This window comes from Micropterus salmoides, unplaced genomic scaffold (genome assembly GCF_014851395.1).
Source record: "Micropterus salmoides isolate LMB-PRFRI ecotype aquatic unplaced genomic scaffold, ASM1485139v1 Ms_hic_scaffold_20, whole genome shotgun sequence".
NCBI lineage: Eukaryota > Metazoa > Chordata > Actinopteri > Centrarchiformes > Centrarchidae > Micropterus > Micropterus salmoides.
In genome coordinates, this window is record NW_024041151.1 from 125938 (window position 1) to 139896 (window position 13959).

General features: G+C 44.0%; 1 protein-coding gene across 2 annotated transcripts in view; it reads left to right on the plus strand.

The window, feature by feature from the left end:
- The window catches only part of epb41l4a (erythrocyte membrane protein band 4.1 like 4A), a 30882-nt gene extending 22873 nt beyond the window's left edge, over positions 1-8009 (plus strand). For both annotated transcript variants that reach the window (XM_038734659.1, XM_038734660.1), the window contains exons 13-22: positions 84-193; positions 442-487; positions 569-637; positions 778-849; positions 947-997; positions 4892-4978; positions 5229-5264; positions 7365-7433; positions 7545-7625; positions 7747-8009. In XM_038734659.1, coding sequence (XP_038590587.1) covers positions 84-193; positions 442-487; positions 569-637; positions 778-849; positions 947-997; positions 4892-4978; positions 5229-5264; positions 7365-7433; positions 7545-7625; positions 7747-7825 — 700 coding nt within the window. In that variant the 3' untranslated portion in view covers positions 7826-8009. The remainder of the gene's footprint in view (positions 1-83; positions 194-441; positions 488-568; positions 638-777; positions 850-946; positions 998-4891; positions 4979-5228; positions 5265-7364; positions 7434-7544; positions 7626-7746) is intronic.
- Positions 8010-13959: the final 5950 nt, after the last annotated feature.

Sequence of the window (13959 nt, forward strand, 5' to 3'; positions counted from 1 at the left end):
ACATCTTGTTGTTTATGAAATATATTAGTTCAGTCTTTATTTTAAGATGACTTTTCTCTCTCTCTCTGTTTTGTCATATTTAGTTTTGCTCGTTCGCCCACTCTTCCTTGGTTGAAGGTCGGCGTGCTGAGAAAAAAAACGTTCACCAAGCAAACCGCAGGAGATTCCTGCATGAGACCAGAACAGCACAGTGGTTATTATCATTTAATTCACCTCTAACAGTAAAACATTTATTCCTTTTTAGATTCAGTCTCAGGAGAAAGCATGTGACCCTTTTGAATCAGCTCAGATCAGATCACAAACGGACAGCCTCATATCCACCCTGCACAGCGGTTGGAGTTACTTTACGTAGTCTGCGTTTGTGTGGTGATTCGCATCCTTTCAGTTCACCGTTTAGTTTTCTAGAGCTGAGTTTGTCACCGCCTTCTCTCCTCTGCTCAGCCAATCAGACAGTGAGTGTGCAGACGGCGCCTCCTGCGGTCCAGAGGTGAGAAACACTGAGCGGAGAGGGGGAACGTTTTGGATGATCTCATGTGATCATGTGATGCAGTTTGTCTTGTACCTGCAGGTCAGAGGGCTGGGCAGCACAGGACCAGGCAAAGCCCAGAGCACCATGGGAAAACAGCAGCTCTCTGAGGTAAAACAATGAAATCTGTTAGACGTGAAGACGGCATGTAATCTAATTATATTATGGAAGTAATCTGATTACTGACTTGGAGTGAAAGAATACATCGGCCATGTTAATCTGATTACTTTGTGAATGGAATTTGGTTCCAGCGGCCTCTTCAACCCTCGCTTTCCTCCAAAAACCAAAGAAGAAGAAGATCAACACAGAGTGAGACCCCAGAGGTAAGAAAGAATTGAAGGAAGGCTTGAAGGAAGGCTTGAAGGAAGGCTTGAAGGAAGGAAGGCTTGAAGGAAGACGTGTTTCCTGTCTGTCTTTCAGGCGTAGCAGAAGTCTGGATGGCGATGGAGCGATCAGACGGCGAGGCCGGAGGTGAGAGGTGTCACTAACGTTTTTCTTTTTAATGAGCTGCAGACTTTTGACCAAAAAAAGGAAAGTGGCGTCCTGACTGCAGGCGGCGCTCACTGACACACCTTCACTCACTGGTCAGTCCACTGTGTTGGGGCCCGGAGCCGGTAACAAACACCTGGTCCTGGACCAGGAAGCCGGTAACCCAGGATCTCTCTGGCCTTACTAACACCAAAGATCCGGCTCAGCGGTCACAAAGGTGATTATGAAACAGGAAGTCAGCTCAGGGATTCCTGCCATGAGCACGTTCACACGAGCCGGTGTTCGCAGCAGATGACCAATCACAGACATGGCAGCAGAGTGGCATATTTTACAAACACAGCGTTTGGATGGGCCCTCGTGCCGTGATGCGAGTCACTTCCTGTTGGGTTTAGGGCATCACTCTCAGAGGCCTTTTTGTACGTCGAACAACATGGACAACATGGGCCGATAGGCTCAGAATATTCAGCCTCACGTCACCAAGCCTTTTATTTTACCGGCTGCGACGGGCTGCGTGAAAACTAAAAATATAAAACCCATTTAAAGCAGTCACACGGAGCTCTGAGGCAACGTGCACCGAGAGGATGGTGCACTAATAGCTGAGTGTGGAATGCTGGACACGTTTCACCCTCAACGACCGCCATTTTAGCCACATAGTGGAAGTATGTGGGAGAAGCGGGAAGCAGCAGAGAGGCCGACAACAGTTTCCTACACTATCGCTAAATCCACTTCTAAGAAGTTTTGAGAAATCAAATGTGTAGATGGTGAATACTGACAGTTTTACGAAAAGTGATGGCAGATCAAAAATTGCTTGAAGGTTTTCAGAGTTGAGGAGCTCCACAAGTGGCAGCGGGGGAAGCTGGCGGGGCCGGCCAGCCACCCACTCACTGTGTGCAGCAACAACTGCAGAGGAAAATAATAATAATAATAATAATCTTTATTTGTAGAGCACTTTTCAAAAACAAGTTACAAAGTGCTTTAACAAGTGTAAAGACAATAATACCCAAGAGACAATAATACAAAAACAAGACAAGATAAAAGCATGAAAACATTGAAAAGACTAAAATACAGATTAATATAAAATTAGTAAAATACAATAAAATAAAAGGGATAAAATGAAGTCAAATAAGATCGGGAAAAGCTCTCCTATAAAAGTATGTTTTAAGAAGGGACTTAAAAGAGTTCACTGACTCAGCCGACCTGATTTCCTCGGGCAGGCTGTTCCAGAGCCTCGGGGCCCTGACAGCAAACGCTCTGTCCCCTTTAGTTTTCAGTCGAGACTCTGGAACAGACAACAGACCTCTGCCCGAGGATCTCAAGGTACGTAAATGTAAATGCTCCGTACTTGTATAGCGCCTTTCTAGTCTTTTCGACCACTCAAAGCGCTTTTACACTACATCTGCATTCACCAGTCACACACACTGAGCCTAAGTGCTCAAACGGAAACTAACATTCACACTCACTCATACACTGGCGGAATAGCCGCCAGGGGCAATTCGGGGTTCAGTATCTTGCCCAAGGACACTTCGACACGCAACCAGGGGAAGCCAGGGATTGAACCGCCGACCTTCCGATTAACAGCCAACCCGCTCTATCTCCTGAGCCCCAGCCGCCCCGACACGTGCTGGTACGTATGGGACTAAAAGGTCAGAAATATAACAAGGCGAGAGGCCACGAAGAGCTTTAAAAGTAATCAATAGAATTTTAAAGTCAGTTCTAAAACATACTGGGAGCCAGTGTAATGAAGCTAAAATAGGAGTAATGTGGTCATATTTCTTTGTTCTGGTTAAAAGTCTGGCAGCTGAGTTCTGGACAGTCTGGAGTCGATCAATAGATTTTTGGGTTAAACAGGTGAAAAGGCTGTTGCAATAATCCAGGCGTGATGAGATGAAGGCGTGTAAAATGGTCTCGGTGTCCTTAAAAGTTAACATAGATCGAATTTTTGCTATATTTCTAAGTTGATAAAAACATGATTGAACAAGCTTTGTGGTGTGCTGCTCGAAATTTAAATTACTATCAAACCAAACACCAAGGTTCTTTGCCACAGGCTTGTGATTTACTAGGGAACCAGCAGATGGCAGTATTTGATTTGCCATCTGCTGGGACCCGATGACCAGGATTTCTGTTTTGTCTGAGTTCAGCTGGAGGAAATTATTTGACATCCATTTTTTAACTTCACAAAGGCAGTTGTTAAGTGAACTCAGCATTCCAGGGTCTGTGGATCTGACGGGCAAGTACATTTGTGTGTCATCAGCATAAATATGAAAAGAAATGCCATGTTTATGGATAATATGTCCAAGGGGAAGCAGATACAAAGAAAACAAAATGGGTCCTAAGACCGACCCCTGAGGCACACCATATTTAACTGGACAGAACGAAGAGACATAGTTGTTTACAGACACGCAAAACTTCCTATTTGACCGGTAGGATGAAAACCATTCTAGAGCAGTACCAGAGATCCCCACCCAGTGCCTCAGTCTGTCTAACATGATGTTGTGATCAATGGTGTCAAAAGCAGCGCTAAGGTCCAGGAGTACAAGGACTGAGCACATGCCTTCATCAGCAGACATTAAAAGGTCATTGGTGACTTTAAGCAGGGCAGTCTCAGTGCTGTGGTACTTCCTAAAACCAAACTGAAACTTTTCAAATATTTTGTTATTTTCCAGTACAGTGAGCAGCTGTTTGGACACAATTCGTTCTAGAATCTTTGCAATAAAAGGCAGTTTTGAAATTGGTCTAAAATTATGTGGGAGGGAGGGATCTAAACCAGGTTTCTTTAAAAGTGGGTCCACGCAAGCCGTTTTAAAATAATCAGGGACACAACCAGTAGATAGGGAGCTGTTGAAAACAGAGATCAAATGGGGCCCAACAGAATCTATTACTTTCAGTAAAAACTTTGTAGGTATTACATCAAGTGGGCTGGAGGACACTCTCATTTGTGATACTGTTTTTAAAAGCTCAGACAAGTCGATGGGATAAAACTGGTTAAAACTCTCTTGTTGCTGGTGAGGAACCTCTGAGTAAGGGGGAGGCTCTGATTGACACCACCTTATTGGTAAAATAAGATAAAAACAATTCACAGTCATTACTTCCAGCTGAGGCACAAGGAGGGGTTGGGTTTACCAGCTGATCCACAGTCTTAAACAGAAACCTGGGATTGTGTTTATGTGTAGTAATGAGTTCAGAAAAATAGTGTGTTCTCGCATCCTTAACCACTCAGTCATTTCCGGTTAGTGCACAGCAGCCTGTCGAAATGAAAGCACTAAGCAAGTGTAAGTACACAGTGTACTGCATGTTAGTACTGAACTGAGACACAGCTTCAGTCTCCGTAGGACGATGATGTACAAACAGAAAGCAGCCTGTTGCCGTCTGAGGGATCTCCTTTAACAAGAGAGCTGATAGGTCAGTGGGAGGTGTTTTCATAGAGTTGATCTCTGGTCTGGAAGTGTAACAGCTCAGCATCAGGTACCATGGAGATGTACCCAGGAAGAACCTTCACCATGGTGCTGAAACCCAGCGTTAACCCTGAAGTTACCTCGCTAAGCTCACTTCCAGGTTCAGGTCTAGCGACCAGGACTTACCACTCTGATTATCTGCTGTCTGCTCACCTGTCTGGTCCTAACTGTGGCAAAGTCTATTCACACGGTCAGAACCAGGACGCATGTGGTCATTTAGTCTGATGGGAGGGGCTTAATACTTTCAAAGGGCTGTCTCAGGGGGGCGGAGTCTTCAGTGCTAAAGTACATTTCTTCCATCACTGTATCTGTGGCCTGTGTTCCCTTTGTGAGAACAAAGCAGCCTGGGAAATGTAGTTCTGGGATAGGTTTGGAATATTTTGGTGACGTGAGTTTTTAGGATTCTGTAAACTTTGATGACCAGGTCTCGTTTCCATGACAACACAAGCAGTGGCAGCGAATCCGAGAAGATGGCGAGTAATGGCGAGAGATACAGAAGATCAAAGAACAGGTAAGAAATCTAATCTACTTCCTGTTTTCACCTAGCGGTTGCCAAGGTGGCCAGAGACCTCACTCCTGGTCATGTAAACAACATGTTTGTGACGGAAGATAAATGCTAATAATTAGTTTTCAGAGGCAATACCTGTTCAGGTATGAGTGCTAATGCTATCAGTTTTACCCATTGAATCATCAGTGCTAATGCTAATGCTATCAGTTTTACCCATTGAATCATCAGTGCTAATGCTAACTCTTCTTTATAGACAAAGTCCTGACGTCCTGACGTGGAAACACATCCAGTAAGTGAGAGAGAGAACTTTTTATGTCTATCTTCCAGTTCAAATCCGGCTAAAACTTCTCCACTTTTTGCTGGAACCACTTATTCTATGTGGCAGCGAAACCTGGGGCCAAAACTAGGCAATGAATTTGACAAACAGGACAAAACAATGTGATGAAGAAACAGTTCAGCTACAAACCCAAACTTGGCTCCACCTTTATAAAACTTATTTGTAAAACTAGGCAGCAGAAAAGCTCACTGGAGTCAGTCAAGGAGAGTTTTTATTCCTTTGCAAGACAAAAGCGACATGTTGGCAGGCTCTGCGCAGGTTGGATTCTCGCATGGTCTCCACCTTCCTGGACTTTCCTCCGCTGCCATCTAGTAGTCTTTCTCCACCTTTATTCAACTTCTCATCACTTACTTCACTTTGCTTGTTAAAACTTGCTACTCAAACCTATATTTATATTATATTTTTTATTTATTTTGTGGATGATTTAGTGTCACTATTCACCATCAGTACTCATGAAAGTCAAATTAAAATTTTAAAAAGATTAAAACATTTTGGTAAATGAATCACTTATTAATTAAAATCCGTCGTTCTTTGTTATCCGAAACTTTTCACGAGGACAGTCTTCTGGCTGTGAGCAGTTTTCAGTTGCTGCACAACTGCTGCAGACTTTCAGGTGTTTTATAGTGAAGGAGGGGCGTTGCTAGACATAAAGCTCTGCTGGGCCACAGGCCCCTCATCCCCCATGTGCATTTTTGATTTATTTTTGATTGAAGTGTATGAAATGTGTTAGTATGTGCCACATCAGCTTCCCTTGTTTAGCCCATTAATGTTGGCTCTGTCAGGTCAGAAAGCACATGTCACCACCTGAGAAGAATTCTGCCCTGGCCCTCCTACCCGACCTGTGAGCCATGAGTAAACAATTAGCCCCTGCTGCACAGTCACACCTGACACCGCACTGCTGTCACCTTTAAAACAGTCTGTCTCTGTAATACGCCTGAATGGGAACCTCTTCTAGAAGTGTGTTCGGACTGCTGCTGGCTGTGCTCGTACTGGCCGAGGCTGCCTGTGCTTCACCTGGGTCTGTGCTCGTACTGGCCGAGGCTGCCTGTGCTTCACCTGGGTCTGTGCTCGTACTGGCCGAGGCTGCCTGTGCTTCACCTGGGTCTGTGCTCGTACTGGCCGAGGCTGCCTGTGCTTCACCTGGGTCTGTGCTCGTACTGGCTTACGATCCAACATCTACTTTAGTGACAGATTTAAGCATAGCCCCTGTAAGTAACAGATATCAATATTAATGTTATCAGCTGTCTCAAGCCTGTTCACACCAGCTCCCCCAGTCTGCTTTAACATTTTTAAAGCTAAAATACTATTTATACTAGGGCTGGGCGGTACGGCCAAAAATGTTATCACCATTACAAAATTCATATCATTCGACATCAACAATGATCAGGATAAATGTCAAGTCATTAGAGTTTAAAGGCTGACTTTTGCTCCTTAGGGATCCTGATGGTTAATTGTGGTTTTAAACCTTCCTTCGTGGTCAGAACAAACACTTGATGCCAAACAACAGATCACTTCACAGATCTGAGGCAGAACATTCAGAACTATTCTGAGAAAATATGTTTTCCACAAATATGCACAAGTGAAATTAAGTGAAATCTTTTTTCAGTCCCTTTTTCCTCAGAAAGATACATATTTTAATACTGCATCGGCAACGTTAGTCAACAAATCACTCCACATTTGCTTTTTACCGCTACATCCTTTCAGGCTAAATAAACACTTTGACAAAATACCGGTGGAATACAGGATAGAAACGTGGGTCGCGTTAGTTGGTGTGAAGTAATACAACTTTGCACCAACGTTAGCAACTGCTCGGCGTTATCCTCACTTTGTTCTTACTCGACATCATCTGAACCTGTTTGGTCTGATGGGCTTCAGCACATAAACCTTTATTGTTGTTTTAGATCCTTAAGTGGAGCCTGTGTTTTGCTGTGAGCCGGTTGTTTTATGGTGTTAGTGGACTGCATGTCGTTAGCTGCCGTGTTAAACTCAAGTACATGTACTTATAAATATCATTCTCAATAATACTGTGTGTGTATGTGTGTGTGTGTACAGGAAGCAGCTGGTGGAACCCGACAGTTTGATTGACAGACAGCTGGAAGAAATACCTTATATGGCAGTGAGGTAAGACTGGAAGGAAGGAAGGAAGGATAGAAAGAAGGAAGGAAAGAAGGATAGAAAGAAGGAAGGAAAGAAGGATAGAAGGAAGGATGTAAATTTGTTTGTGTACTACAGAGTCTCTGGGGAGCCAATAAAAACGCACCGTAGTCCGAGGAGGCGAGGACATTGTCGGTGGGCGTCGGCTTCAGAACTTCAGTAGGTGTCAATCAAATGATTCAGTCAGTGACGTCATCAATAATGATGTGTGATAAAATTATAATGATTAAAATAAATTTAAATATTATCATGTGACATTATATTTTCCTCTGTTGTTCAGTTCAAAGGTGGACCTGGTTCCTCCTCTTCCTGTTACCAAGGCAACAGACACTTCCAGTGGATTACCCACAAGTCCATGAGGCAGCGGTTGACTCTCTACCCACAACTGATTGACAGTACTTCATGTGATACTATTAAAACACACGTTACCCCGATTACTGAAAGTACTTCATGTGATGTGTTCTTTCAGGCTCGGGTAACTTTATTTGTACCTGTAGGTAAAAAGTCCTGCTCACATTTCAAACCAAACACAATGGACACCAGAGAGTAGACAGTGTACAGCAGGTAAAACATAACAAACTTTTCTGGCTCTGGAGCTGTGGAGTCTGGATCTGTGGTTGCAGGTCACCTGCTGCCCCCGTGTTCCTGCTCGACACCCTCTGCTGCAACAACTATTGTTACTAGTCCTATTGTTATTATAATCATTAACATTAAGATTGTTATTAACACTACTATAAATATCTGTACCATTTTTCATTTAGTCTATAGCAACATCACCTTTACTGTCTGTACCTCTGTGTGTATATTGTGTAGGTCTCAACCTCAAACCAAACAAACGCTGGGGCCCCTTTCTGGACGTGGTTAATAATGGATGGATACTTGTAGGACCTCCACTGTGGGACCCTTACTGGGTGTGACTTCAAGTTTGAGGTCTTCTTTCAGCGATGTGAATTAATATCTGTTGTCTGAAGATGGGACTCATCCCACCAGGTGACCGAGGACCCCCCCCTAGAGGTGCTCGCCCGCCCCTAGAGGTGCCCGTCCCGCCCGCCACTCTCCTGGCCTTCAATTCAATTTTATTTATATAGCGCCAAATCACAACAACAGTTATCTCACTGCGCTTTTCATAAAAGAGCAGGTCTAGACCGTACTCTGTGATGATATTTACAGAAGCCCAACAGTTCCCACCAAGAGCAGCACTAGGCGACAGAGGCAAGGAAAAACTTCCTTTAAGAGGCAGAAACCTCAAGCAGAACCATGGCTCAGGGTGGGCGGCCATCTGCCTCGACCGGTTGGGGTGTGTGTGAGAGAGAGAGAGAGCCTACACAATATACACACAGAGGTACAGACAGTGAAGGTAATGTTGCTATAGACTAAATGAAGAATGGTATAGATATTTATAATAGTGTTAATGGTAACCATCGTAATGTTAATGATTATAATAACAATAATAACAATAAGACTAGCAACAATAGTCGTTGCAGCAGAGGGTGTCGAGCAGGAACACGGGGGCAGCAGGTGACCCGCAGCCACAGATCCAGACTCCACAGCTCCAGAGCCAGAAAACCTGCAGGAAGTGATAGGAGGAGAGAGGAGAGGGACGAGAAAGCACAAGACTACCAGAAAGGGGAGAAGTTGTGTTAGTAACATGCAATAATGGGATAAGGTTGCATACAGAGGGAGAGAAAGTAGAGGAGAGAGGAGCTCAGTGCATCATGGGAAATCCCCCGGCAGTCTAGGCCTATAGCAGCATAACTAAGGGATGGTTCAGGACTCACCTGAGCCAGCCCTAACTATAAGCTTTATCAAAGAGGAAAGTCTTAAGCCTACTCTTAAATGTGGAGATGGTGTCTGCCTCCTTAACCCAAACTGGAACCTGGTTCCACAGGAGAGGAGCTTGATAGCTGAACGCTCTGGCTCCTAGTCTACTTTTGGAGACTCTAGGAACCACAAGTAACCCTGCATTCTGGGAGCGCAGTGCTCTGGTGGGGTAGTAAGGTACTATGAGCTCTTTAAGATAAGATGGTGCCTGACCATTAAGAGCTTTGTAGGTAAGAAGAATGATTTTAAATTCTATTCTGGATTTTACTGGAAGCCAATGCAAAGAAGCTAAAACAGGAGAAATGTGATCTCTTTTCCTGGTTCCTGTCAGAACACGTGCTGCAGCATTCTGGATCAGCTGAAGAGTCTTAATGGACTTTTTCGAGCAGCCTGATAATAAGGAATTGCAGTAATCCAGCCTAGAAGTAACAAATGCATGGACTAGTTTTTCTGCATCATTTTTAGACAGGATGTTCCTGATTTTCGCAATATTACGTAGGTGAAAAAAGGCGGTCCTTGAAATTTGCTTAATGTGAGACTTAAACGACATGTCCTGATCAAAGATAACTCCAAGATTCCTCACAGTGGTGCTGGAGGCCAGGGGGATGCCATCCAGGGAAACTATATCTTTAGATAATGCGTCACGGAGGTGCTTAGGCCCCAGAGCAATAACTTCAGTTTTATCTGAGTTTAACATGAGAAAATTACAGCTCATCCAGGTTTTAACATCCTGAAGGCACATTTGAAGTTTAGCTAACTGATGAGTTTCATCTGGCTTGATCGATAGATATAACTGAGTATCCTCTGCATAACAATGAAAGCTTATGGAATGTTTCCTGATAATATTGCCTAAAGGAAGCATATATAAAGTGAACAGGATTGGTCCGAGGACAGATCCTTGAGGAACTCCATGAGTAACTTTGGCAATTGATCTGATAAATAGGACTTAAACCAGCTTAGAGTGGTTCCTTTAATGCCAATGAAATGTTCCAGTCTCTGCAATAGGATCTGATGGTCAATGGTATCAAATGCAGCACTAAGATCTAATAAAACCAGTACAGAGACAAGTCTTTTGTCTGATGCAATAAGGAGGTCGTAATTTTCACCAGTGCTGTCTCTGTGCTATGATGAGCTCTAAATCCTGACTGAAAATCCTCAAATAAACTATTGCTCTGTAGAAAGTCACACAGCTGTTTAGCAACTGCTTTCTCCAGAACCTTAGAGAGAAATGGAAGGTTAGATATAGGTCTATAGTTGGCTAAAACATCCGGATCAAGTTTGGGCTTTTTCAGAAGAGCTTTAATTACAGCTACTTTAAAGTACTGTGGTACATAGCCTGTTGATAAGATAGATTGATCATATCTAGTATAGAGGTGCTGACTAAGGGTAAAACATCTTTAAACAACCTAGTCGGGATGGGGTCTAAGAGGCAGGTTGATGGTTTAGATGAAGAAATTATTGAAGTTAGTTGGTAAAGATTGAGGGAAGCAAAACAGTCTAAACATGTATCTGGTTCTACAGCTGTTTCTAAGGTTCCTGAGTTTAGAGATAAGTTGGTGCCAGTTGAGGGCAGGTCTTGGTGAATTTTGTCTCTAATAGCTAGAATTTTATCATTAAAGAAGCTCATGAAGTCGTAACTACTGAGAGCTATGGGAATACTTGGCTCAATAGAGCTGTGACTCTCTGTCAGCCTGGCTACAGTGCTGAAAAGAAACCTGGGGTTGTTCCTATTTTCCTCTATTAATGACGAGTAGTACGCTGCTCTGGCATTACGGAGGGCCTTCCTATAAGTTTTAAGACTATCTTGCCAAATTAAACGAGAATTTTCTACTTTGGTGGAACGCCAATTCCTCTCAAGTTTCCGTGATATTTGCTTTAATTTTTTAATTTTCTTTTTTAGAGGGGCTACAGAGTCCAGTGTCATTCGCAGTGAGCCTGCAGCACTATCAACAAGATGATCGATTTGGGAGGGACTGAAATTAGCATAGGAGTCCTCCGTTACTTTGTGACTAGATAATGTATTTAGAGCTGATGGAATCGCATCCTTAAATTTAGCTACAGCACTATCAGACAGACATCTTGTATAGAAATTTTTGCCCAATGGCGAGTAGTTCAGCAATACAAACTCAAAAGTTATCAAACAGTGGTCGGATAAAGAGGGATTCTGTGGGAACACCACTAAATGTTCAATTTCAATACCATACACCAAAACAAGGTCGAGGGTGTGGTTAAAACAGTGAGTCGGTTCATGAACACTCTGAGAGAAGCCAATGTAATCTAACAGAGATAAACGCAGTACTGAAGCTGTCATTCTCAACATCCACATGAATATTAAAATCTCCTACAATAATAACTTTGTCCGTTTTAAGGACTAAAGTTGACAAAAACTCTGCAAATTCAGATAAGAATTCAGAGTACGGGCCAGGTGCTCGGTAAACTATAACAAAAAGAATTGGTTGCAGTGATTTCCAACTTGGGTGTGAAAGACTAAGAACAAGGTTTTCAAATGAGTTATAGTTTAGTTTAGGTTTAGAGCTGATTAGTAGGCTAGAGTCGAAGATAGCTGCAACTCCACCTCCTCGGCCTGTGCCTCGAGGAATGTGAGTATTAATATGATTGGGAGGGGTGGATTCATTTAGGCTAACATATTCTCCATCACCCAGCCAGGTTTCAGTAAGACAAAATAAATCAATATCATAATCTGATATTAGTTCATTTACTAGTACACCTTTAGAAGAGAGAGATCTGATGTTTAAGAGTCCACATTTAACTCTCCTATTCGTTTGCACTATTGCTCTTGTGGTTTTAATTTTTATGAGGTTTTTATGCACAGCTCCTCTTCCGTTTACCTTTTTAAATAATTTCGATGGTCGGGGGGGGGGGCAGACACCGTCACTTTTTCAGATAAGAACTGTGTTAAACTGCGACTCTGCCTCCTGGTCTCAACTCTGGGTTGTCATGGATTTGGTCCACTAATAAACTTGGCCAGATTTCTAGAAATGAGAGCTGCTCCTTCCCAAGTGGGATGGATGCCGTCTCTCCGGATCAGACCAGGTCTTCCCCAGAAAGTCTGCCAATGATCAACAAAGCCCACATCGTTTGCTGGACACCACCTCGACAACCAGCGGCGGAATGACGACATGCGGCTATACATGTCATCACTGGTCAGATTTGGCAGGGGTCCAGAGAAAACTACGGTGTCCGACATTGTTTTTGCATATGTACACACCGACTCAACATTAATCTTAGTGACCTCCGATTGGCGTAACCGGGAGTCATTACCGCCGACGTGAATAACAATCTTACTGTATTTACGTTTATCCTTAGCCAGCAGTTTCAAATAAGACTCAATGTCGCCCCTCTGGCCCCAGGGATGCACTTAACTATGGCCGCTGGCTTCGCTAACTTCACGTTTCTCAAAATGGAGCTGCCAATGATCAGAGTTGGTTTCTCAGCGGGTGTGTCGCTGAGTGGGGAAAATCTGTTAGAAACGTGAACAGGTTGATGATGCCCCGTGGACTTTGAATGCTTACGACTATTCCTCCTTCGGACAGTCACCCAGCCCCCCCTTTCCTGGCTGCACAGGAGATGCCGGGGGACGGCTACCAGAGGCTAACTCAGGCCGTTCCGCACCGACTACCGGGGACTGGCTAGCTACAGTAGCTAAAGACTGATCTACCAAGGTGCGGAGCCGGACTTCTAAATCACTGAGCCTCGCCTCCATGTCTATAAATAAACTACACTTATTACATGTACCATTACCGCTAAAGGAGGCAGAGGAGTAACTGAACATCTGACACACCGAGCAGGAGAAAGTAGGAGAGAGAGAGGGAGAAGGAGAAGCCATCGCTAGCTGCTAAGCTAAAGTCGCTAACGGCTAAGCTAAAGTACTGTAACGTCAGCTACCAAAACTTTAGAACAACTATGAGATTGAACAGCAGTCACTAAAAGATGGAAAGAACTGTGAGTGCTTAGGCAAAATTACTGTAAAGAATAAGTGTTTAGCGAACAGTTGGCTGCTGTAATCAAACAAATGTAACTGGTATTTAGAGAGAGCAGCACAATACGGTACCAACACACAAGCACCGGAAACGGAAATGAGTCAACACGCTTACCGCAATACGTCAGCAGCTGACGTTTGCCTTCATGGCAAAGAAGGCCAGCAGAGTCACAGTCCCAGAGTTCTTGTTTGGGGGGTCAGGCAGGCAGACGGGCAGGCCAGGCGGGTGGCTAGCCACTGGAATCGAGCAGGCTTGGAGAGTGGCTGGACAGGCTGATGGTGCCAAGCCTGACTGATCGAGACCCAGGCAAGTAAATATCCACTTGATAGATAGCAGGCTGGGAAACTGGCTGATGGCTAACCACTGGAGCGCTAGCAGGCTGAACCGCACTGGAGGAGATGTTGACATGGCAGTCTTAAAAGTGTCTAGTTGAGCCAGGAGGTTAGCCACGCCCGGAGTATTGAGGTAACCTGGGATCCTCTCTAGACTCTCTTCAAAGGAGGCTATAGCCTTCAGTCTGATATGATAGTCCTCAAAAGTACTGAAGGAGAGTGAGAGTTTGTCCACAGCATAGCTCACCTCGCTTAAGGGACAGGGGATTGTCCGCTGGGTCCATAGCTTGGTCACGTCCTTCTGTCAAGGGGAATGGCTGAGTGCAGAAGCTGAGAAAT